General features: G+C 48.4%; 1 protein-coding gene across 1 annotated transcript in view; it reads left to right on the top strand.

The window, feature by feature from the left end:
* LOC130391474 (intermembrane lipid transfer protein VPS13B-like) overlaps positions 1 to 23,451 on the top strand; it is a 209,687-nt gene extending 186,236 nt beyond the window's left edge. Inside the window, exons 32-34 of the mRNA XM_056601627.1 lie at positions 16,918 to 17,121; positions 21,480 to 21,606; positions 23,169 to 23,451. Of these exons, the coding sequence (XP_056457602.1) occupies positions 16,918 to 17,121; positions 21,480 to 21,606; positions 23,169 to 23,405 (568 nt within the window). The 3' untranslated portion in view covers positions 23,406 to 23,451. The remainder of the gene's footprint in view (positions 1 to 16,917; positions 17,122 to 21,479; positions 21,607 to 23,168) is intronic.
* Positions 23,452 to 25,153: the final 1,702 nt, after the last annotated feature.

Here is a 25,153-nt window from a genome sequence, read left to right as displayed (position 1 = left end):
TCCCATAACCGTACGCAGTAAATGTTCGTGAACATTGAAGGGAAAGACTGCATGTGTGTAGGGGCTTTAGATAACTTTGTTGAAGATCATACAAGACATCATACCATGTCAAAAAAAACAAAACGATTTTGTGTTCACATCCCCTTTAAAATCCCCCTCTTCGTTTTTGTTTTTCCTTGAACCGCTCTCTCTTTCTTTATTACAATCATTCGCCTCTGCATGTTTTATTTCCCCCGTCCCCCTCATAATGAAGAAAGCAAACCGGTTTCCCAGCAAATGATTCATTAGAAGCTTCGCTGCACACTTGCCTCATCGCTCACTTTAGTCTGCTGCCAAGTGCCCCATTTCCCTGTTTGTTTACCTCGGCGAGGAGCAGCCGCCTCGCTCCGCTGCCACCGCCGCCTAGGGGAGCGGGGACGGGTGGCGGGACGACGATGGAGCTAGCCGGGCCACACACAGTGACACCCGGCACCTGCACTTATAATAAGGTGATTTAGGAGCTTCTTTTGAAGCGCTGCCGGCCGCCTAGAAGCTAAAACAGTAAACTGTTTTCGTAGGCAATGATGGCCGCCGGTTCCTCGTCTGCGTAACATCTGTCTGGCGGAGAGCGTCGTGGAGTGCTGGGTTAAGCAGCTGAGAGCTTCCCCCGACCGAGTCGCCACGCCTGAAGTATGCATCGCCCAGTCCAACCGTACCCATCAAACTCGTTTATAGGTGATAATTGTTGTGCACCGCAAATGGGTGCTTTTAACTATAGTCGAGGAAGAAATAGAGTTGTAAAACGTGTACACTGCTATTCTGTGTGCAGTAGCTGTGACTTTGCCAATGAGGGATTGTAGATCCAACTGGTTGTTTGTGTCGCTCTTTCCTGATTTTGTTGATATGATTTAGTCTGTTCAACTGAGGATTGCTTTCTCTACTTTGGTTTTTTCATCTGAAAAAAGGAATAGCAACCAAAAACGGTTCAGTTTACTGTCCAACACCCTTAATGATTTATCTTGTGCTTTAGTGAAAATATGCCAGCATGTCATTAAAACTAAACTGTGGGAGAAACCAACTTACTAAATCTCTCTAATTGCACTGCTCCTTCTTTGGCTAAATAGATGTTTTGATCTTTGAGTTGGTCTGCGTGCGGCACTGGCACAGCCTTTAAGAGCCATTTTTAATGACTCCAAATCTAAAAACAGAGCTTTTCTTCAAATAAAAAAAATCCCATCTGATTCCGCTGTGCAGTACATGATTGCCATAAATTCTGTGCAGTTACAGCATATTAAAGGCAAATGTTTCAATCACCATAATGTAACTCAGTAGTCCATCAGGGTACTTTAATTTGGGGGGGGGGGGCAGGGAATGGGGCTTTGCATGGCTCTTAAAGGGAAATGGCACAGCGCCATGAGAAGTGAGCTGGACCTCAGCCAGCCGAGCCCCAGAAAGCAGATTCTAGGAGCAGTCAGGCAGAGGTAAACTCGGGTTAGTAATGCTAAAGGTTTCCTACAGCATTAAGAGCGATGGCAGGCCTAGAGGCCATGGTCACCTTTACCGCAATGATTCCTGGGTCGTCGTGGTTATGCAAAGTTGTCCTAGGGCGATCGGGCCGTTCACGGACAACGCTAAATCAACCCTGTAGCGTTTGTTTCTTGATGTAACTCCCACTCATTGCAGTCTACAGGCCAAGTGGACCTCGGGTTGACACAAAGACAGGCGAGACAGAGCGAGAACATGCAAGAAGGGAGGGTCAACCAGAACAAACATTGTTTTTTTCAAACGCCAAAGTGATATTTTTCCTCACCCCAACCCTAAGGATTAATGCATTATCATAATTGTTTTAGAATTTCTGGAGGTGGACAAGCCTGAGAAAATATGTCTTTTTTTTTTTCATTAACATTTTCCAAAGGACCTATGTTGTGACCTGTGTGGGTGGAGCTGGACATTAAGAACGTGTAGTACGGGTTGTAGAGAGCTCCAGATCAGAGTTCATCTAGGGAAGCGCGGAGGAAATGTTAGAACGTCAGCCATAAATGTAGCCTTGGACCATCCCTCTCGACGTGGATGGAATTCAAGAATTTCATCCACATTTACCTTTATTTGACCCAAATATGGGTGTGATATTTGCCATATTTCTTTTTTTCTTTTGGAGAAACATGTATAACAGCAGGCTTACTCTTGATCCCAAATGATTCAGCAGACATGTCTTGTAACATTAAAGGTTGAGATAGATCTTATTTTCACCCGTACAGCAATGCCACCACAAGTGGCGTGCAGTTAGCCGCCAGCTCTGAGTTGTGTTGAGTGGCGGTCCTGAACAGCAGATGAATGTTATCTTTGATCTGTTCAACAGAGAGCCGGACCACTGGGTAGAGCGAGAGCATTGGGTTCTTCTCTCCGAGGGTCTGTTTCTGACTACACTATTAACTGCAGGCCACACTACCAGACACCGTCATCCTTGACTGAATGCCTAAGAACAGATTCACAGTCCCAACCATACAGAAAAACTGTGATTTGGGTTTATCATTCACCTTGCTTGCCTGACAGACCAGGCATGTATGATGTTTCAATTGAAAACGTTGAGCCACAGAAACTATAAATCCATAAAAAAAAAACATTAGCGTTATTGGATTTAGTATGACAATCATTGTAACCATCCTGCTTACACTGTCTTGTTACATTCGACCTGACTCACTTGACGAGTCACCATACGGCTATCTGGGAAATCATCTGAAACATCCCGTGCGCGCGTGTGTGTGTGTGTGTGTGTCTGTGTGTGTGCACGTACACATGAGTGTACCCATGAGCAAGGGAGCCTTGCAGCCCGTGCGCTGCATCTTGCGCTGTGTTGTGGTGTCTGCCGACTTCTGTGTATACAGCCTGCGGTTCATTCCATAAATATCTGTGGCCTCTCTGATGTTATTCTCAGGGCTACTCCTCTACGAGAAGCCACACCGCAACACTTGTATTCATCAGGCTGCACTTAGAGGTTTGCGAGGGGAAAAGGGGGATTTAGGATTTAAAGGGGAGGCCAGCCCCATTTAGGGACCGTTTTCTGCATGTGAGAAACGTTGAAAACGCGCGGGAGATGAGTCGGAGGCTAGTTAGGCTGTCACGGGACCACAGGGGGCAGCATACACTTCAGCGGCTGTTGTTCAGAGAATCTGTCTTTACGTACACCACCACCCAGACACTGGTCAACCCCGTTTGTAATCATGAGGACGGGCTGACTCCCTCACCCACTCATCAGTGCTCAACATATTCCGATGCACTTGTTTGTGTTCAACCCAGCGTGACAAACCGAGCTGTCAGACGGCCGTTCATGGTGTCCTCTCTCATTGGGTTGCTGACGTATCCCAGCCAACCTCAGGCCTCCGTCCCCCCACAAAGCCTCCAGCAGCGTGTGAGCGCCGGAGTGCCGTGCCGTGGCGTGGCGTGCCGCGGTGGCACCCAGGGGTGACAGACCTTCTACCACAGCTTCCTGGAACTTTGTCCTTGTGGCCGGGCATCCGGCTGTCTGTCAGGGCCCGGCCGGGCGCTGACAGAGGAGAGCGGGATCACCCCTCAGCTGTCCCGCCTCAAACAAAGACCCTGAACCCGGGAAGACCTCCTGAACTACAGGACCGGGCTGTGTGTTTGTGCATGTGTGTGTGTGTGTGTCATCCTGAGGCAGGATGTGGGGGTTATATGAATGGCTGCCCACTCTGCTGAAGCTTTCAATTCGCACATTCCAAAGGTGTCCCTAAACGTGTGTGTGTGTGTGTGTGTGTGTGTGTGTGTGTGTGTGTGTGTGTGTGTGTGTGTGTGTGTGTGTGTGTGTGTGTGTGTGTGTGTGTGTGTGTGTGTGTGTGTGTGTGTGTTCATATTTTCATTCATAACTACAGATGTGGAATTCAATGTGTGTGTACAATTCATACTGTGCATGTTTGTGCCAAGTGTTGGGTGTGTTTTGTATAACATATCAACAATGTGTCATCAGTAAAATGTATGTGTGTCTCTGACACCATCCTGGCCCGCTCCAGTGTCTTTGACCTCCATCTCCGTGACATGTTGACAGTCCAGCATCCTGCGTAGTGCTGTGTTTCAGACCGTCACTGGGCTGTCAGGGATTCTCTGACCGGCCAGTCATATTGCAGCATGGTGGGCCAGACGTTGGACACAACACTGTCCAGGGGAATGCTGATAGTTCTGGCCTTGGAGTTACTGACTGTACTGGGGCTGTACTGGGTTTGTTCAGTCAGGGTTCAAGTGGTAGATGACGTAAGCTACGGGTGAAGATGTGTCTATGATGGTTGTTGGTAGATGTTTGTATTCCAAGGACGGTTGTCTCCTTGGTAAATGCTGAACTTCTTCGCCAACAAACATTGAGGCGTTGGAGAAGCGGGGCTTGCAAATGCACTTTGTTTAAAATCTTCGATTTGCTTTTCTATAACTTATCTATGCCAACAAACAATTTAATTAGTTGCATGCTTTTCTAAGAACACGTATTTTATCTCAGTAACTGTGTGTGTGTGTGTGTGTGTGTGTGTGTGTGTGTGTGTGTGTGTGTGTGTGTGTGTGTGTGTGTGTGTGTGTGTGTGTGTGTGTGTGTGTGTGTGTGTGCCTCAGCAAGTGTGTGTGTGTGTGTGTGTGTTTGTGCGTGTGCATGTTCTTGGTGGTCAGTGTTCTGCAGCTAACTGGCATTTGGTGGGAGGATTTGCACCCCTTCAAAGAAGAACTCAATAACAGAGATGATCAAATAAGAACGGACACGAATAATTGAGGGGAAGAAGACCTCAGGAGGAGGAAGGAGTGTGCAGATGCTCTCAGATGTCCATGTGTGAAGCCACAAGCCCTCTATCTGTGGCTGGCCGATGCCAGCGGGAACCCAGTGGGATGATTACTTAATGCGTGTGTGTAATAAGGGGCGTATTCTAGCAAGGAGGAAGGGGCAAGGAGACATGAAAGAGCCAGTTGTTGGCACGGGACTGGGATTCCTCCAGCACCCACACTTCCTCCTCCCTGTCTTCGCCAGCCTACCCAGTGAGTCGTGGCTCTTGATCTAAGGCTCCCCAACGCCGACCGCACGCATGCAACTCTCTGGAACGCCGGCTTCTATGTTTGGCAATCAGTTTAATTATTAGAGCTGGATTGATATAGCATTTGAGTAGAATTCCTGTATATATCATGTGTGTTTGTGTTGTTGTGCTTGAGTGTGTGTGAACCATCGACTAGTCGACATTTCTCAGTGCCCGAATGTCGGGCCGGGAGGGCGTCACTTATGTTCAGTATGAGGATGGACACATGGTGTGTGTGTGTGTGTGTGTGTGTGTGTGTGTGTGTGTGTGTGTGTGTGTGTGTGTGTGTGTGTGTGTGTGTGTGTGTGTGTGTGTGTGTGTGTGTGTGTGTGTGTGTGTGTGTGTGTCTGCTTCATACATCTGCCCTGACATGCCTGCATGAACAGTGTGTTCGAGAGCAGAAAAGCAGAACGGCTGTGCTTAATGCCTCTCTCTATGCACACACACATTTGTGACCCTGCCAGAATCTCATGTGTGCATGTGTGTGAGATCAGACCTGTGCATGTGTGAGCTTCGGTGTGAGATCGTACGAGTGCACGTATTCCAGAATGCGTCGCAGTCACGTTGCCTCAGCAGCAGGTTGGCGTGAACCTCAGGGGGGAATGTGAAGCCCTGATGGAGACAACTCTACTGTGGTGGTCCCCTTTATTCTCTACTTCACACACCGGCGCAGAGTGACACACACGCACAACAAACGCACAACAAACAAAAAGACACACAAGTATACAACGACACATGCACAAGAACACAACGACACATGCACGTCTGTTTGCACACAGACATGCACACAAAGACAGGCACACACACGCACGCACACTCCAATCCATGCTCTCATTGCATAGCTCCGGTTACACACATTCAATCAGCGCAGGAACCGATCAACACAAGCACAAACACAAAAACCAAATGCCCAGGCCCTGGCAAGACACAAGGCTTCCATTCCACAGTAATGACGGAGCACCATCATTTTCTCTCACACACACACACATGCACACACAAACACACACGCACACACACACACACACACACACACACACACACACACACACACACACACACACACACACACACACACACACACACACACACACACACATGCAAACTGCCACCCACTCAAACACACACAGACCCTGCCCTTGATATACTTTCCATCTCCTCCACTAACGTACGACCCGTGGCATTCGCAGCGCTTTCAAAGTGGAGGCTGCGTCTTGAGAAAGAGGGTGTGAGGTTTGTGCTAGCTCGGTAATGAATTGATACTATTGGCGTCCGTTGAAAGTCCCCCTTAGAGCGCGCCACCGGAGGGGGGGTGCAGGGCCCTGGCGTTCGTTCTCACGGTTGGGGGAGAGATCCAGCTGACAGACACATGTTGAACCACTGACGTCTGCTACGCTGTCACACTGTGATGCACACCGACACACACACACACACACATGCATGCACACCCATGCACACACAGACACACACACACACATAGACAAGCAGGGGTACACACACGAGCACACAGATCCACACACGCATAAACACACACACACACACACACTACACTGAACCCATGCCAAGATACACATGATCAAATGGAGCGACGCATAAAGCTATAGATGCGTCCACAAATGCACGCTCGGGGACGTGCACACGAGTCCACTGCATGTGGTGGGTTTTAAGACATTTGGGATATTAATGTTAATTTTCGAGGTAACCCTGGATATCTGCCTAAAATAATGGTGCCAACCCAGAAGCGCTTGTTATTCAGCTTCCTACCGTCCTCCTTCACATATGTCATCCTGACTCATCTCACTCAGTTCAGTCTGCCTTGAGGATGCAAGACACCTTTAATTCTACCTTGTCCTACTGATGTTTACCGATGATGACCAGCAGTCTCAAATTCCTTCCGTGTCCCACTGTATGACTCTCTCACTCTCCTCTGTGCCCGTTGTCCTTGCTGTGGGAACATATTGAGCAACCGCCTTTTGCTGTCTTATTTTTTTACTTCCATCTTTCCTCCGCTCCTCCCTCCTGCCATGGCTATGGCAAATGATTTGGCCCGAGCACAGCCTGGTTTGATGTGTCCCCCCCCCCCCCCCCCCCTCGGTAATGATTTACACCTGGCCCACTGCACTGCACGGCATTTCTGCTCAACAGAAGCACTGTGGCCCCTGCCTGCCTAAAAACCTGCCCTCAGGTTTTTCGTTTGTTTAAAAGCATGTGTGGGTTATAGAATCCCTCAGAAAAATGTGTGTGTGTGTTTGTGTGTGTGTGTTTGCGTGCATGTGGCAAAAAGCAAACTCCCATCATCCTGTGGGCGTGTTGTAATGGAACCAATAAGGTCCACTCCCATTCTCAGTCAAACACAGACCTCTCTTATTGTCCCCGTCAGATTTTGCCCCTGCTGTTCCTTCATGGTTTTGCTTTTGTATCGGTTTTCAGTTATATCCTTTTTTTCACATTTGCACACAAGCGCCCGCTGGGGGTGGTATGGCAGGGGTTGTGTGTGTGTGTGTGTGGGGGGGGGGGGGTTGTATGCTGGCATGCCATGTTTTCCCAGCGTTGCCTGCATGGAGCTGTGGTCTGTTAGAAGCCCTGCCTGAAGGGGCCTTCGTCCCCCTCCTCCTCATCTTCCTCCTCTTCCTCCTCCTCTTTCCCACTCTTCCCAAAGTGAGATTAGTGTGGCTCATTGTAGGTTGGCACACAATGGGACATGGACAGGAGAGAGGGCTGAAAGGGGGTCAGTAGAGTTAAAGGGAAAGGTTTGGCATTAAAGTTTGGAAGGTCGAGGATGTTGGTGGTGAGCTCCTTTCCTTGAGACAGGTCATGGTTTGTTTGTTTGAAATCAGAGTCTTGGCCAATGCATTATAGTGTACGCTTATGTCTTCTTCGCGTCATCATAAACGACCGACTTAATCTAGCTGGACTGGTGGTCTTTGCATCAATGCCAGGTTGACGGCCGTCCGATGACTACACTACAAAAGTAAATGTTCTTTTGAAATCTAATTTCTAGGTTTTCATTTTCTTCTCTGAAAGAAAAACAATGGGGAGGTTCACACACTCTGCATTGTTCCCGGGTTGCATATTGGAACAAGATGACATGCCAACCAGAACACAGGAACCATGGACACATTGGTCTCCCAGACCCACTGTGAAGGCCTCCAGACGAGGGTAGCTGGAACCAGTATAGTGAAACACTGTCATGGAGGGCTTCATAGCACTTCTTAGTACGTCTCAAAAGTATGTTAATCCTTGAGTTCCCGTCTGCACTGGTTTGTTTTAGCTACTTGCGTGTATCGTGACGCATTTAAAATGTCCGAGATCACTCGCCCTCTGCAGATCTCGGCTTCTACTTGCGCTCCCATCATTTCAATGCCATTGTGTTTTATTTCAACCTTTTTCCTCCCGTCTTTCTCGTCTTTCTTTGCCTTCTCCCTCCACCTCCTCCCCGACCTTCCAGAACCCCACTGCTCCGGGTTTAATACGGCGCGATATGTCTTCACTCCTTCTGTTTGAGTTCCTCGGTAAATAAAGATGGAAATAGGAGGACCAGCCCCGTATAGACATGTCATTTAGTGTAAACACACCAGGCGAGTTGAATGGAGCTGAAATTTGGTATTATAAACACGGTCGTTCGGCGAGGAGGAGGAAGAATTAGCCGACGGAGGAAGCATGCGTGCGCTGGGTTATTCTAATTATTTGATGATGTTACCACTTTGCCGACAGAGTATTTGGACTCTATCTCATGAGAACGGGGTTCTCGTCCCGAAGTCTCTGGTGGCTCCTGGGTCGTCTAAATGGCGCTGTTATCCTCCCAACCGCACCCCCCCCCCCCCCCCCAGCCCTCCTCGTTGAAAGACTTGTGATTCGGACATTCCTTTTTAATTCCATTATGTGGGAGCTTCCAGCAGCAGTCCTGTGTATTGCGTTTCTCTCTGTGCCTTTTGTTTGTTGGAAGCAAAATCCAAATTATAACAAAATGTTGTATAAGGTCAAGACGAACGTCAAGGGGAGAGAGACCCTACTGTTTTAGCTATCCAGTTACATGTTTGTTCAGCCTGTCTTCTAAACCTGTAGCCCACGTTAAGCTAATCAAATATGGCCATCATTTCCCCGACTTTGTTTAGGAAAATTTCCGTGCTCTATCCCAAGATGGCTGCGGCCTTGATATGTAATCTGTCTGCTTTAAACATTTGTCAGAATTCAATAATTGCTGTAAACAATTTGTAATCAACTTCAAAGTCCACTGCCAAGCACCCTAATTTTCACAGATAAAAATGAGCATCTTCAGAATGCATACAAGCGCGTCTGCGCGCGCGCGCGCGTGTGTGTGTGTGTGTGCGCATGCACGCGTGTGTGCTAATGCAAACCAGCTTGGCAACACTGAAGCGCTTAATCAATTTCAAGTGGAAAAAACAGTAGTGGCTCATGCTGTTCTGTTGGATCCATAAAAGCGAGGCTAATTTTACAGCGCCATAAAACACCCTCCCTGCCGGAGCAAGTACTGAAGTACTGTTTTTTTTTTGTGGGCTGAGTAAATCACAAGGTATATGATGTGCTCATCCCGATCCAACTCATATCACGTGGGCGGCATGTGTGTCCCTGTGCACCATGAATACTAGGTGCTCCAGAGTCTTAACCCATGTCGAGAACCTCCCCGCGTGAAAGTCGTGCTTTTACTTTGAGTGAAATAAAACCATAGCAATGGCCCAGCAACATGTGAAGCACAGCTGTGCAATTACTGTTTTCTCTGATAACATGCGTCAATCCACTTTAAACTGCATCAGCTGTACAACAAAAAAAAATATTCCCAAGTGGTTTTTATTATTATTTTGTGGCCCAGCTTGTGATGTTTTTCAGCCGGACCATTGAGAAGGCCTTGTGCATAAGCCAGAGACCCGCCGAAAGCTTTTTGATCTACACTCTTCTTTTGAGGGGAAAGAACGATTATTTTCCTTTAATTAGTGTTAAAGTAGCATTGAGGCATGTGTCTGTTGTACTTTAGTGTGATGGGAGGGATTGTATATGAAGGCCAGATCAGGGCTGGCCATCCCTGCCACATTCCCAACTGCAGCCAGTTACGAATAATCTTTTTCATGCATGTGTTTAGTGATTAATTAAAGATAAGGCCGCTCAAATTAAAATGGCGCAGGCATTACGTCATTGCAGAATTACCCGGGTTGGGACGTGGATCTGGTTTGAATCAAGGTCGGAGGAAGTCAACCAAGCATTCCCTTAGCACCTCGGCATCAGAGACGGGCTCCTAAAACACCCAGCTGACATGTTTTATAAAAGCAGCTCTATGTTGCCTCTCAGGGTAGGGAGGAAGCATGTCCAACATGTTAGTGCTAACAGAGGAAGTGATTTCACTAGCGCCGGCCCACTCGGTTCCGAGGAGAAAGAGTGTAGCATTGTTAAGTGCTGTTACACACAAACACACACACACACACACATCTACATACGCACAATCCTACATATGCACATACATGTGTGTGTGTAACCGCAACACACACACACACACACACACACACACACACACACACACACACACACACACACACACACACACACAAACAAAAAACACAAACACACATTACTGCTGTGTGTTTGTTTGTGTGTGTGTGGGTCCTACTAGCTTGGTGGGGAATCCAAGGCACATGTCCTGCCGGATCCAGAGCAGATGGACCTCCAGATCCAGGGGAACCAGCTCCACGTCGGTGTCTTTTCAAAGGATGAATTACTGTCCCCATTAGCCAGGAATGCTCTGTGTTTAGAGCTACCTGCAAACAGCAGCCAGATAGGATATTGTGTGTGTGTGTGTGTGTGTGTGTGTGTGTGTGTGTGTGTGTGTGTGTGTGTGTGTGTGTGTGTGTGTGTGTGTGTGTGTGTGTGTGTGTGTGTGTGTGTGTGTGTGTGTTTGGGTGTGTTATATTTTTCCATGGTTGTGATGTTTAAGGGTATGTTTAGTCCAAGCAAAACAGACTCATACAGTTCTGTGCAAGTGGTGTTTCTTAGGGGATTTGGTTGGAGGTGTTTGTGTAAACGACATACAAACAAGTATTGAGCTGAAATACATCCCATCAACTGCTGGTCAATGCTCAGGAACATATTGCAGACCAAATGGTTAGTATTAGAGTTAATTCCTACCTGGGTGTTTGATAAACTTTGCAGTGCAACACCACGTGGCCGTTCAGCACAATGAAATACTTAAGACGAACATCAATATGCAATTCAATGTATTTAGTAATTCAGGATAGTCATTTGGGATCCTTGGTTTGTTGTCTATGCCGACATCGTGTGAGGTTGAGACAAAGTATCATGGGGATTGAATTGGAATCTGAATGAAAAAATCCTCAAAACACCATCAAACGTCCAATCAAAATAAACCCCACGACGGAGTTCCATCCATCATCTTCTCGATGTGTACGACGGCAGCTTTACAAACAGGAAGACGCGATGCCAGCATCCCTGTTGCAGGCAGGCCCCAGCAGGATGAGCCCATCAACTGTAACCAGGCACGACTGACGTCTTCTGCGTGGTGGCGCGCACATACATGCGCACACACACACAGACACACACACACACACACACACACACACACACACACACACACACACACACACACACACACACACACACACACACACACACGCACACACGTTAGCCAGCTTCCTCTACGTTGCCGACGGCCGCATCGCACCGGCGGTGTTTATAACAGCGTAGCTTCCCTTGACATGTAAACTGCAGGGGAGAGATAAATGACTCCTGCAATTAAGATGTTGAAATCTAAGTGCAAACACTGACTTTTAGTATATACACCGCGTCACTGTAAACAGTGGGCCCCTTTCTTCACCGGCACCGCTTGCTTCTCGCGCCGCTGTCCTCCGGTGGGTGGTATGGGATGGAAGCAGAGCGCCTTGACATCTGCGTCCAGGGGTCGTGGTTCCCCCGTCCCATTCAGGCCTGTCCGAGGGGGAAACATCCAGTCGTCGAGCCCCGATGCTCGTGTTTGAATACCTTTAGCGAGCAAGCATCCGTTTGGAACAGCAGGGAGGGATGGCAGTGGTTGGAGATGTATTCATTGTTTTGCTTTGCTTCTTTGTAATGTACACCTTACCCCCGTGGCCATGGGTAACTGCCCGGGCCCGCTGCACGCTCTCCATAAACATAGCGGGGACTGCACAGAAATGCAACGGTACTTTACTTTTACAACCGTACTCCCCGTTCCCCTTTGTGTCATAAATATAGAAATTTGTTGTGGCTTTTTTGCAATTTTTGCCTGATTCACTTGCGGCTTGTGTTGAAATGCTTCCATCATCAGAACTCATTTTAGTAGCAGCTGCCTGACGAGAAAAAAAATCTCTTGAGTGACTTAACCTTCTTTTTTTTCCTCTTTTTGCTGATCTGCCATGTTCCACGACATCATTTCCCTCCTCACGCTTGGAGGGCTGCTCAGCATTCTAATTCCAAGCCCTAATTGCTATAATTGGAAGATGCAAATTAGGAGCAATTGGACTTGACTGGGGTCATAAATCCACCCCTCAGAAGTTGCAGAGTTTTTTTGGCAATCGGGGCTGGACCACCGTCAGTAGGGCCGCTTAACTTACTAAGTAATTGCCCTTTTCATGAATCATAATGTGTACGAATCCCCCCCGCACACGCACGCACACCCGCACATACGAACGCATGCATACAGGCCTCCTGGGACTGATTAAATCCATCAGGGCCGTTGGTCTCCAAAACACAAATGGAGCTGCGGGGTGCTAATTCGAGGAGAAAAATGCTCCTCCAACCTCAGTAGAATATTACATTTTGCATGGTTCACAGTGTGGGTACGGGACCCCAGTAGGAGAGCTGGTGTCCACTTTGCTCTTTATTTATTTTTTTACTATTTCAGCTTTAGTGGATACATAAAAGCTCCGGTGCCAAAAATGACACCGCAGAATAAAATAGTCGTGCACCGTTAGCATTTCATCGGGTTTGTGTTCTTGCCATTTAAATATACAGTAGTTGGGCCCCGTTTCGAGCAGAGAGCGCAGAATCCCGCAGTACACAGCACGTCTGTGTACAGAGCTAATTTAGCTTGACTCCCTCGAATTAGGCCTGAGATCGCACTGAAACTTCTACTCTACTTGTATGTATGCTCCAACAGAAGAGCAGAAACAGAGAGCCCTGGCTCACGTATACACACACGCCTATGCAAACACATACACACAAACACAACTAAACACACACACACACACACACACACACACACACATGTCCACCAACACGTGGGTCGCTGTGGAGCATGTAAGCAGACGTGTATTGCATGTGATTGTTAGGGGAAACGGAGTGAAAAACAGGGGTCCGAGGTTGCGGGTTCAGGTTGCGGATTTCAGAGTGACGAGATCCAGAAGCCGTAGGCTTGGTATTGCCCCGGTGCTTCCTGCCCCTGTGGCCCAGAGGGGGGGCAGCGGGAGGCTGAGTGGGGGACAAGTGTGAGGGAGAGTTAAGGACGAGAGAGAGAGAGAGAGAGAGAGAGAGAGAGAGAGAGAGAGAGAGAGAGAGAGAGAGAGAGAGAGAGAGAGAGAGAGAGAGAGAGAGAGAGAGAGAGAGAGAGAGAGAGAGAGAGAGAGAGAGAGAGAGAGAGAGAGAGAGGCCCTAGTGCCAGGGGCCACGATAATGCACCCTGCCCCACAGAAGCACCTCGGGAGGGGGCTGAACCCAGCAGCTCTCTCAGCCCCTTAGCGCCGCTCCGGATCCCGCTGCGGTTCGTTTTATGACCTTGAACCACAGTTAACCTTGAAAAGCTCTGTGTGGAAATTAAAGCCTTCGAAAAATCCCCCTTTTTAACTTTCTGCAAGCACGCTTAGTTATTTATTCTTTCCTTCTGTGCAACAGGCCTTTAATATCCATTCTGCATGTGTGTGTGTGTCTGTATGTGCGTGTGTGTCTGTGTGTATATTTATATCGACAATGTGTCCAGGAAGACTGTTCATTGAATTTTTTTAACTGTTGATATTTCCAATACATTCAATACTTAATAGTCATAATAATTCAAGATGTATATGAACATGTCCCATGCATGCAAACACCGAAGACGTACTGGGCTGAGACCAGAATGTGTAATCCCATTACACAGCGGGCCCGGGCATTACACGTCCCATTGTGTATAGGTCTTTATCTTGTTTGACCGAATTAGAAATGTAGTTCTCTCCCATGATATAGCATCCCCTAACAGCTCTGCTTCCAGCTCCTACATTCTGCAGACAACCACCCCCTTGGCAATTTCAATATTATTTTGTTCCCCGTCCTCCAACTCCAAGTTTAAAATTAGATTAACGCTTTGAGAGTCGATGGAGAGTATGCATAGATTGTCCCGGTGGTTTTTCACAACTCGGACTGAGTTTCAACTTTGTCAGGAGGAGAATTCCGAATGTGTTTTGAAATAATAGCCATGATCACCATGAAACAGGATTTTCTTACGGCTGGAGCGTTTGATACATTTTTTTAACACATAAATTGCAGAATTTGCTCGTAAAAATACTGTTTTTGTGGTCTTTCCCTGCAATTAAAAAAAAGACTTGGCTGAGGAACAAGGACGAATCTAACAACTCATGTTCGAGAGAACAAATTCTCTCTCTCTCTCTCGCCCCCCATCTGTGAGAGCATATGTCATTCACGACTTGTTCCTCCAACATATTTCCCAGAAGGCCACAGCAGGCGCCTGAGAATGGCACCTGAGACATAGCAGAGGGGGGTTCTCAACCTGACCGCTTCTATGTACTGTTATCCGGTTCGGTGGAGCAGCCGGTCCCAGGCCACTCTCCCGGTTCCCCCCGGCCTGAGCGGTGTGGTCCTCACACGACCAATCCAGAATCTCCAAACCAACAGCATTTTTCCTTCCCCCCCCCCTTCCTCGCCTGCCCGACATGTACAACAGAATCTGGTTCCAATTATTATCCACCCCAAGGGGAACGTCCAAAATTCCTCATTTGTGAGAAATGAAGCTCCCCCTGTTTCCTGCGATTGGCTGAAGTATGTCTTTTGATATTAAATCACAGCAGTTTCCACTGGCTGCATGACCAAGACAAATGTTTATCGTAGTTATTTATGTCACTGGAGCTCCCCCCCTCCCAACATGCAGCCACTCGGCGACTTTAGCCTGTGCACCCCCCCCCCCCCCTCCCCCACCATGTTGATTATGACTGAGCGCGTCCCCCTAAATAAGCTGAGGTTAAGAGATAATTCGAGAAAAGTGCATGAGGTAACTGCGGTTTGTTTAATGCGAAAAAGAAACAGTGATGGAGGTAGTGTTACAAGAGGCCCTAATGACTGACACATCCCACCCAAACGTTACAGGGTCGGCCGCTTGACGTGGGATCGTGTTCTGTTGATAAATGCGGTTCCAAATTTTGATTAAGGATCTGTTTCACTTGTTTGTATGTCAACAAAGCCGGCTCAGCTCAGTTATGCACCTCAGATCTCCCATTGCCGTTGTTTTGGTAGTTTGCGCTCATTGTCATAACATCAGGCTCTGGTCTCGGCCTTACCAGTGTAGCTGAAGCGCGCGAGATCGCTCTGTGAAAATTGCCATTGACGTTGCCGAAACAAATAAAACCACTCATGCTGTCAGTACATCTGTAGCCATTTTAAGCCTTTATTTATGCCGTTTAAGCTCTCATTTGAATTCACTAGCACAAATAAACATATCATAATGAAGCGAAGGCCCCTGATGTCATATGCAGATGTCGGATTTTGATTACTCCCTTCTTTTTTTTTGCGCTCGGATTTCGTCAGGTTCTTGTCTCTCGAGGCAAAATAGATGACATCATTGTTTCTTGGCACGGACTGGGCCAACATTTTGCTCGCTTCGCCGTAGCGCCGCGACTGCAGAGGAACGCGCCTGCGGGGGCTGCGGACGTATCTCTCCAATCTCTTCCACCGCGTTACGGACCTGCACGCCCCTGCAAGGGGGCCCCCGCGTTTCCCCCGGGCCTCCGGACCTCCACGCCGTCCGGCCAGAGGTTCAAACAATGCCGGCTCCTAATGATAAGCTGGCATGCTCTCAATTAGGCCCCGTTTCAAGGATCTCGCTCCACTAGGCCCCGTGGGTTATTTGTGAGCGCTCTGGATACGTGAGTGTATCCCTGGGGGTTAAATTGAGCCCTACAGCCCGTTCTGGATAACATGCGCGCAGCTACCATGATCAGGCATCAGACCGGCCTGAGACCGGAAAGGAAGCTGAAATGACGGAGGCCGGCTGCCAGCGCGGCTCCCCTGGTTCCCTCTAACTGACTTCCTGGTCTACTGTTGGGACCGCAGTACAGGGCTCGGTAACAGGCTCTAATAAGGATCGTCTTGACCCAGCGCCGCTGCTCAAATCAAGAACACGTATCGGGTTTTACACAGCCGGGGTCGTCGTTATTATTATTGGACTTGTTTTAAAGACATTGTTAACTGCATGTACGATGTGGCTTTGGAATCGGTTTCCCCCCCGGCCACCCCCCCAGTTGTTCTGCCAAGCACGGTCTCTTGCACGCACATGGACATACACGGACACACACCAGCCATTGCCACCAAGCGAATGGAAACAGTTTTCTTTCCATTGGGAGAAGTTTATTTACAGCAACGCGCCTTCCCTTATGTCACCAAATGACGCGACTTCAAATGAATCAACGTCCACTGGATTTGGCCTTGGATATGACATTCCCGTCTAAGATAATTGAAATGATTGTTCTGGCTTTGTTTTGCTTGATCATCGTTTCGCGTGCGATCACCCCTTTGTCTTTGTACTCGTGAGCCCTGGTGAGTGCGTTCTAGTGACGAGAGTAACCGTTTAACAACATGTCCCAACACCGCCTAACCCTAACCTTCCCTTCTGCCCCCCCTCCCTCTCACCCGGCAGGCTGGCGTTGAACCTGGGCATCCTGCGAGACCCTGGATCCGAGGTGGAGGACCGCCAGTACCAGCTGGACCTCCAGTCCATCAACATCGGCACGGCCCAGTGGGAGCAGCTCAAGCCGGAGAAGGAAGGCACCAAGGGCGGGGCGGCCGCCGAGACGGAGAGGAACTCCCAGAACCCCGCGCTGGAGTGGAACATGGCCAGCAGGTGAGGACCAGGCACCATGACAACCAATAAGGGCAGAGTATAACGCTTAGTTTATTTTTTTCTAGTTGTAACACAGAAGGGTCTGCATAGATGGTACACTACCGTTCAAAAGTTGGGGTCACCCAGAAAATGTCCTGTTCTTCACGAAAACTCACACGTTTATTCAACTGTGCTAGCATAATTGCACAAAGGCATTCTAATCATCAATGAGCCTTTCAGCACGATTAGCTAAACAATGTAACATTAGAACACAGGAGTGATGGTTGCTGGAAATGGATCTCTGTACACCTATCTAGATATTCCATGAAAAAGCCATTTCCAGCAAGAATATTAACTAATATTAACTAGCAATGTATTAACTGTATTTCTGATAAATGTATGAAAAAAACTAAAATAAGGACATTTCTAAGTGACCCTAAACTTTTGAACGGTAGTGTACCTGTATCATTGAACGCATTTCCTATCTGAAGCTCTGCTCGTCTTGCTGTAGGAGAAGCGGTAGTGGCGAGTTCTTCTCCTTCGTTCTCATGAAGCCTCCTCGACATACACGGTCGTAATTACCAACCCTGTCATTTTTTTTACGGCGCCGGGAGCTAAAACAAGCATGAGTGTAACGGCCCGTTTGGCCCTGCTGCCTAGCTTCTTCTCATGTTTGGAGAGGATCAGGCCCAACACTCACACAATCACAGGCTAGTGGTCCACATCGGCTCCCCGTACTCATAGAGGTTAGAAAGAAGCCCGTGGAAGACCAGCGCTCTGAGCGATCAAGACCAAACACTCGGGCTGTAAAAAGTAGATGTCACATTCACACACATCCGTGCACAAAACAAATGGAATCCGGCCTGGCCTTGTGGTGAGATCATGGCTGCCTCACAGAGAGGCCCTCTCCTCACAGTGGGATCAGTCTGTGGAGCCCCGCTCCTGCTTCTGGAGGAGTCTCTGGAGGTCCTTCAGTCCTGCTTTAAGACCCGTTATTATTACAAGCATTCAGGCCTCATTAAACTGGAGATCCTGCTCCCATACGATCCCCTCATCGCTCACTAGGGCTCCCCAGTCCACCCGTTCTCATTGGTCCTTACCTTGAAGGCTTTGGGCTTATGGTCTATGAGGCCTCTCTGTTTTTGTATTTGCTATTGGATAAAACCCTCCTCTGTTCCCCTTGTTTACCCCTCTCGGTTCTGCAGTACCACACAGCTTCTTGGTAGCAGACTAGGACCTGCTCTGGTTTCTTGCAGTGTGCTCCAGTAGGCTTCAGGGTGTCTGCTGAACCAACCTGGGCCTGGGGTTCCCACATTATGTTCCCCTTCTCCCTGGTTTATGTCAGTCAGACAGACAAGGCTCCCTTTTTCCTCCCTGTCTCTGGCTATCTCTGTCTAAATTTTCTTTCTTTTGTTGTTTTTCTGTTCGCCTGTCTTCCTCAATCTTTTTTTCTAACAATTTCTCTCTCTCTCTCTCTCTCTCTCTCTCTCTCTCTCTCTCTCTCTCTCTCTCTCTCTCTCTCTCTCTCTCTCTCTCTCTCTCTCTCTCTCTCTCTCTCTCTCTCTCACACTGTATTTCCAGGCTTCCAGGGCCTGTTACTGAAAGGTCAATGAAGTGAGACTATTGGCTCACACGGAAGCCATTCTTTAAGATGTAAAACGGTATTTTGAGCATGCTTGACTATCTCCAGATATGGTTGTGTCTGGATTTGTATTTGTCTGTTGGCTCTATGATGGATTCCTACTGGATTGACCTGCAGTTCTAGACCAAAAGCCTTTACTGCTGCAGGTTTTTTTTTAGGTTTTGGTGTTTTTATTATGTTTTCTGCCCATTATGTGACTTGCCAAAACAATTCCCAGGGCCAGAGAACCGGTTCAGCTGCACTCAGAATGGCCGGTTCTTCCCTTTATTCACCACCAAATGGACTCGATGTGTTTGTCAGCACTAGACAGAGTGTGTGTATGCTTCTGAATGGCAGGGATATCCCTGTTGCTGCTGCCCTACCTTCCTTCAAACTCAGGAGACTGACCTGAAGCAGCCGTCAAACAGATCATCTCATCATCCTTTGTCTATTCAGGGAATTGGTAAATGGACTCCATTTAAATAGCGCTTTCCTAACCAGTGGCCACTCAAAGCGCTTTACAATTATTGTGTACCATTCACCCATTCATACACACCTTTAAACAGCGACTTGGGTATCAACAATACAAGGCAACAGCCTTGCTCAGGGACACCTCGACGGGCTAGAAGAAGCCAAGGATCAAACTAGCGACCTTACGGTTGCCAGTCAACCCTGCTCTACCTCCTGAACCACTGCCGCCTGGTCTAACACAGTCCAACACATGAGGAGGTTGTGGGACGGTCAAATCCACGCTTCTCTGTCGGCAAGCAGTTGTGAGGTGACTGCCTCATTTTGTGAAGTTCACTGTTCATGCTTGTGAGTGATCATGCTCGCAAGTGAATGGACTGGGCGCGAGGGTTGAAGGGAGGGCGGGCGGTGTTGGAATGGGGAAGGGTGAGGGTTGACTTGCAGTAGCTGCGGATCCCGCAGCAGCTCTGGGCGGGCTTCCTGAGGTTTTGGTGAGGAAATTCCTGCTCCCAGGTCCGCTGACAGGATCTGTCCTCATCAGAGCGGCTGCTTCCAGGCTAGAAAGGAGTCGTGTCAGGGAGCTACGATCCCACCCCATCCTTTTCCCTCCTGTTGCACACCAGGGGAGGTCTCCCCCCCCTCTTCCTACATCACCCCATGCACTTTAGATCGCTCTCTCTTCTTCTCGTCCTCCCTCTCGTCCTGCTCGTGCTCTCTCCATATCCTCTCTCTTGCTCTCTCCCGCTATCTCTCTCTCTCTCTCTCCCACTCCCTCTCTCTCCCTCTAGTTCCCGGTCCATGCTGGCCACTGTGCTGCGGACTATGAATGATTAGCTGTTTCAAACTGCTTCTCTCGCTCCTTTGTTGTCTACCATACACCTATTCAGAGAATGTGCTCGCCCTGGAGTGGTTAAAGAATAGGGAGTTACTCTTGGTGTCATTCACTCCGAGACGGATGCATGAATCACTTACGCAAGCACAAATGCACACAAACATACACACGCATATATGTAGACACCCACACACACACACACACACACACAATTGAAAACACAATTGAAAAACTAAACCGGCCTAATTCTCCCACCTCGATTTCACAGAGGGGCTCTTTGCTGGCCACCCGACCAGGCGTAGGCCCCCCGTATCGGGGTAAGCGGAGCCCTGGGCCTCCCTGCCTGGCTGGTGAATGATAGCACCTGTCCCCTGCAACGGGACACTCAGTGTTTCACTGCGTCTGGGAGGAGATTAGCCAACACCAATTTGCCCGTACCAGTTCATTTTATTGCAGCGTTTCCCTCAAAACGCTTTCTCACAAGTGAAATGTGTCGGGGAATAATCCCTCGAGGGCAGCGGTAATGCACGTTTGCGTAGCAGAAGCGAATATGATATTGGTTCTGTGTTAAATACAGTACTACAGGCCACCTAGAAACCGAGTCTTTTCTAATCCCGGCCAACTGTAAATATTGGAAGCCCTGTCGCTTGATTGTTTTAATAGCAGCAGATGTGGCAATTAACACCACCTTATAAAGCCCACGTGTATATTTGCTTTGCCGCTAACAAATGTTCCCACAAATATGACTTGATTGTGGGAATGAACATTAGTGAAATGGAGAGAGTTGATGTGAGAAGGTCGCCGCTTTCGGCTTGTGTATGCAATTAAGGGGTGTTCCTAATCGAGGCTTGTCAAATACCATCTCACTCCCTCTCAGTGCAGACACACTGCGAGCTTCCAGACCCAAATGTGTTGGAGCAGAAATGTACCAAGGTCCAGGAATGGAAACATTTCACTCTATGCGGTACTCTGAGTGAAAATCCATGTTGAAGTTTGTTATTTGGACTTGTTACACTACTGGTTTGAATTTGAGCGGGCCCAGGGCTGGCTTGAAATTGTGTGTCTGCTTGTCAGATTTACCATAACAATAGTTGTGTTGTGAAGGTTTTGTGGGAATCCACCAGGGTTGTGCTGACTTGTCCTGCATGCGGACGCAGATGGGACGGTTCTGGCGGAAAATGTTTTAGCTCGAATCCGTAGCAAGTGATTAGTTGGTGGTATTTAACTGAAAAAGCAGTCCCGCATGTTTGTTTGTTTTCTTACTGCTTGTGAGACGAGCTTTGGAAACACCACGGGTCATGGAAATTGAGGAGTTGTGAAATGATAATACATCAATAATTTTCGATGATGGCCATAGAGACTGTAAGGGATCGCAAGGATTCTCCTAGCGCCCTTATTGTGAAGAGTAGTCACAGTGTGTGTGTGTGTGTGTGTCGTCGTCCCCCCCCCCCCCCCCAGCATCAAGAGACACCAGGAGCGGCGAGCCATCCTCACCCCCATCCTGACAGACTTCTCGGTGCGAGTGACGGCGGCTCCGGCCATCATCTTCAGCAGGCCTGTCTCCCTGGACAGCGGTCCTGCCGAGGTCAGTATGTCTTGTCTCTCTGTCTTCCCCCCTGCCTCCCTGTGGGAATGACTTCCTGTCAGTCTGCCCAGTTCACTGGCATATTAATGTGTTGCTCTAGAATCAAATGTCGTGTTCATAGATTAATCTTGTTAATACAAACGTATAAAACAAAACGTCTGAGCTAAAATTGAAAAAGGCAAGAAATCTGTGTTTTTCAGATAATCATATAATCATTAATATCTTTTCCCGTTTATTGCACCGGCATGTCGTGGGTTTATTTTGATTCCCAACATTGACCCTGATTTGAACCGTTTCCTTCCCCAGTCCCTTCTTTTATGAGTATTTTCTTTCATCCTAAAAATACACATGATTTTTTATGAGGGGTCGGACGAATCCGACATGGCCGTTCTGTGTTATTTGTGTCTCAGCATCCAGTGACTTCCCTCATTAGGCCGGAGCAGGGATCTGTCCACTATGTAATGGAGGCTTCTGACCCACTGAGTTGAAAGCCCTCTGCTTGTACAGCTGATGTTTTCTGGCACAGCTCGCACAGACTTCCTGCCTCTTTGATGCCTCATCCATCCAGGCTAACGCGCCCCATGACAATGGCTAACAGCTAATCCATAGTCCGCCCACTGACGTCCGCACAACCTCGCATACAATGACGCGCGCGCACACACAGACGCGCGCACACACACACACACAACCACCACACACACACACACACACACACACACACGCACACACACAAAACCACGACACGCAAACGCACACACACAGTGCTTTATAATTTGTGAGATGTGTGTATTCCGAGCCAGTAACAGCAATACAGGGAGGAGGAGGCTTTATGTTAGAATTCGGACCACAGTGGGATCTGGAATACGATCACCACATTCACACTACCCAACAGACGTGAAAAGAATCCCAGCACATGGATGCACTCTTACTGCTCTGCTGCAGTGGGTCCCTGTTTGGGGATGCTTGCCTGTTTGGTTAAGCATGTAAGGTCATGCTCATGGAATGTGAGACATTCTTAGAAAACTCTGAGGGCTACTTATTTAATATCAGTAGCCATCTATCTATATAAACATGTATACAATTACATATAAGTATACCATTTTTTACCTTAACTATAATACAATAATAATAATAATAATAATAATAAATAAGTAATCTTTTTTTCCTTAATCATGGGTATCACATTCAGGGTTTATCACAAGCAAAAAACAGTGGTTCAATGAGTCCCTTCTTATAATATAATAATAAAAGTACTATTATCAGTTCTATATTGCCAGCGGATATGCGGTAAGCATAATGCCACTGCCATACATACAGTATATATGGTCATTTCCTGGTTCCTTACATGGTGTATATGAGCACACACAGCCAGACGTGTGTGGTTCTGCAGCCACTTTTCTTTCTGGCCGTAGAAAATTAAATAAGATGACAAGGAAGGGGAGAAGAAAAAGAAATAATTAAATAATGGAGAAAAATGATTCTTCCTTTTGCAAGTTTGTGTTCATGCTCCTTTCTCCTCACTCTCTCTCTGTGTCTCTCCCCCCTCTCCCTCCCTCCCCAAGGAGGCGGTGGTGTGTGGTCATTCCCTGGAGGTGAACGTGAGCGGCAGCCTGGACTTCTACCTTAGTGTGGCTCAGGTGCAGCTCCTTCAGCAACTCCTGCTGGACCACATGGTGGGACTGGACGTCCCAGAGAAGAGTGCAGAGGTACACACACGCACAGGCACACACACAAACAAAAACAGTGTTTGTGCAATGCATGGGTGTGCGATGCGTGTTTCTGGTTGTGTGTTTACATAAATAGGTTTTATGAAGTTGCGCACGCGAAGCGAACATCACTGTCAAATTCAATTTGTGTCTTGAACACCCCAAAACAAGACCCACGCTCCAAACGCCTCCTTCCCTCCTTGCGGCCCTCCTTGCGGTGTGAGTTTACTGTGCTCTGCCCCTCAGCTGTCATTGTCCTAGTCTCTCAGTTGTATGCGGAGCAGTGATTCTGAGTCCTGGTCCCTGTTGTTAAGGAGCAGGGACTCAGAGTCCTGGTCCCTGTTGTTAAGGAGCAGGGACTCAGAGTCCTGGTCCCTGTTGTTAAGGAGCAGGGACTCAGAGTCCTGGTCCCTGTTGTTAAGGAGCAGGGACTCAGAGTCCTGGTCCCTGTTGTTAAGGAGCAGGGACTCAGAGTCCAGGTCCCTGTTGTTAAGGAGCAGGGACTCAGAGTCCTGGTCCCTGTTGTTAAGGACCAGGGCGCTCTCTGAGTCCTGGTCCCTGTTGTTAAGGAGCAGGGACTCAGAGTCCTGGTCCCTGTTGTTAAGGAGCAGGGACTCTGAGTCCTGGTCCCTGTTGTTAAGGAGCAGGGCGCTCTCTGAGTCCTGGTCCCTGTTGTTACGGAGCAGGGAGCTCTCTGAGTCCTCGTCTCCCAGTTGTTTACGGAGCAGAGAGCTCTGAGTCCTTGTTCCCAGGTTGTTTACAGCGGAGGGAGCTCTCCGGCGCCATTTGCCCCGTCTGACCCTCCAGGATAAAGCTTTCTAATGCAACGCAATATAAAAATATTTACCAGCTGCGGGGGGACGGTGGCGGCAGCGGGGGCGCTGGTGGTGTTGGTGAAGTGTTCGTGTGTGTGTGTGTGTAGGGGGGGGGGGGGGGGGTGATGGTGATGGCAGGAGAGAATGAAAAGCGACGCAGAAGGGAGCGAAAAGGATGGTGGGAGGGGTTATGTGTGTCTGTGTGGGTGTGTGTGTCTGATGACAGTGACTTTTACTGCCATCCGCTGTTGGGGCGGTGCGTGCGGCAGCCCCGATGTGTCAGCTGACAGAGAGAGGCTGCTGGGCGGAGGTCTGGCCCCGGGGCTCAGGAGTGGAGAGTCACGTTGTTGTTACTGAAGGAGCACAGTGGACATGAGGCGGAGGAATAAATCCACATCAAGGGCACTGCGCTTGCATCAAAAGCATTTACACACACGTACACAGGCACGCGCATCGCACACACACACACACACACACACACACACAACCACCACACACACACAAACACACACACACACACACACACACACACACACACACACACACACACACACACACACACACACACACACACACACACACACACACACACACACACACATTGAGCTTTAAAACCCTTCCATTTGCACTGGCACCTCAAATTCATGAAGGATTCGTTGTCAATATTAACCCAACATTCTATTGTATTAATTAACGTTTCCAAACTTGAGTTTGTGTCGTTTAAGTATGTAGCTGAGGTCGTGGACATAGTGTCAAGGAGGGGCGTTTGTTCTAAAGTGTGTGTCGTGGGGGGGAGGGGGGGCATCAGGAGGTGCCTGCGGTACATCTGGTTCTGATTTGAGGGTGATCTCTCCGCCCTCTCCCTGGCTCATAATGACTCCTGCCCTGATTGTGTTGAGGGCAGGATGATGGCCTACCAAGGGTTCACCTGGGTTCAAGGCATGATGGGAAATATCAGCCACAACCTCTCCCTGAGGTCGACCGGTCGGGGAGCTTAAACCAGGAGCAGCAGATTGGCAAAAACAA

Source organism: Gadus chalcogrammus, chromosome 11, assembly GCF_026213295.1.
Source record: "Gadus chalcogrammus isolate NIFS_2021 chromosome 11, NIFS_Gcha_1.0, whole genome shotgun sequence".
Taxonomy (NCBI): Eukaryota; Metazoa; Chordata; class Actinopteri; order Gadiformes; family Gadidae; genus Gadus; species Gadus chalcogrammus.
This window is presented reverse-complemented; position numbering and strand designations above follow the sequence as displayed.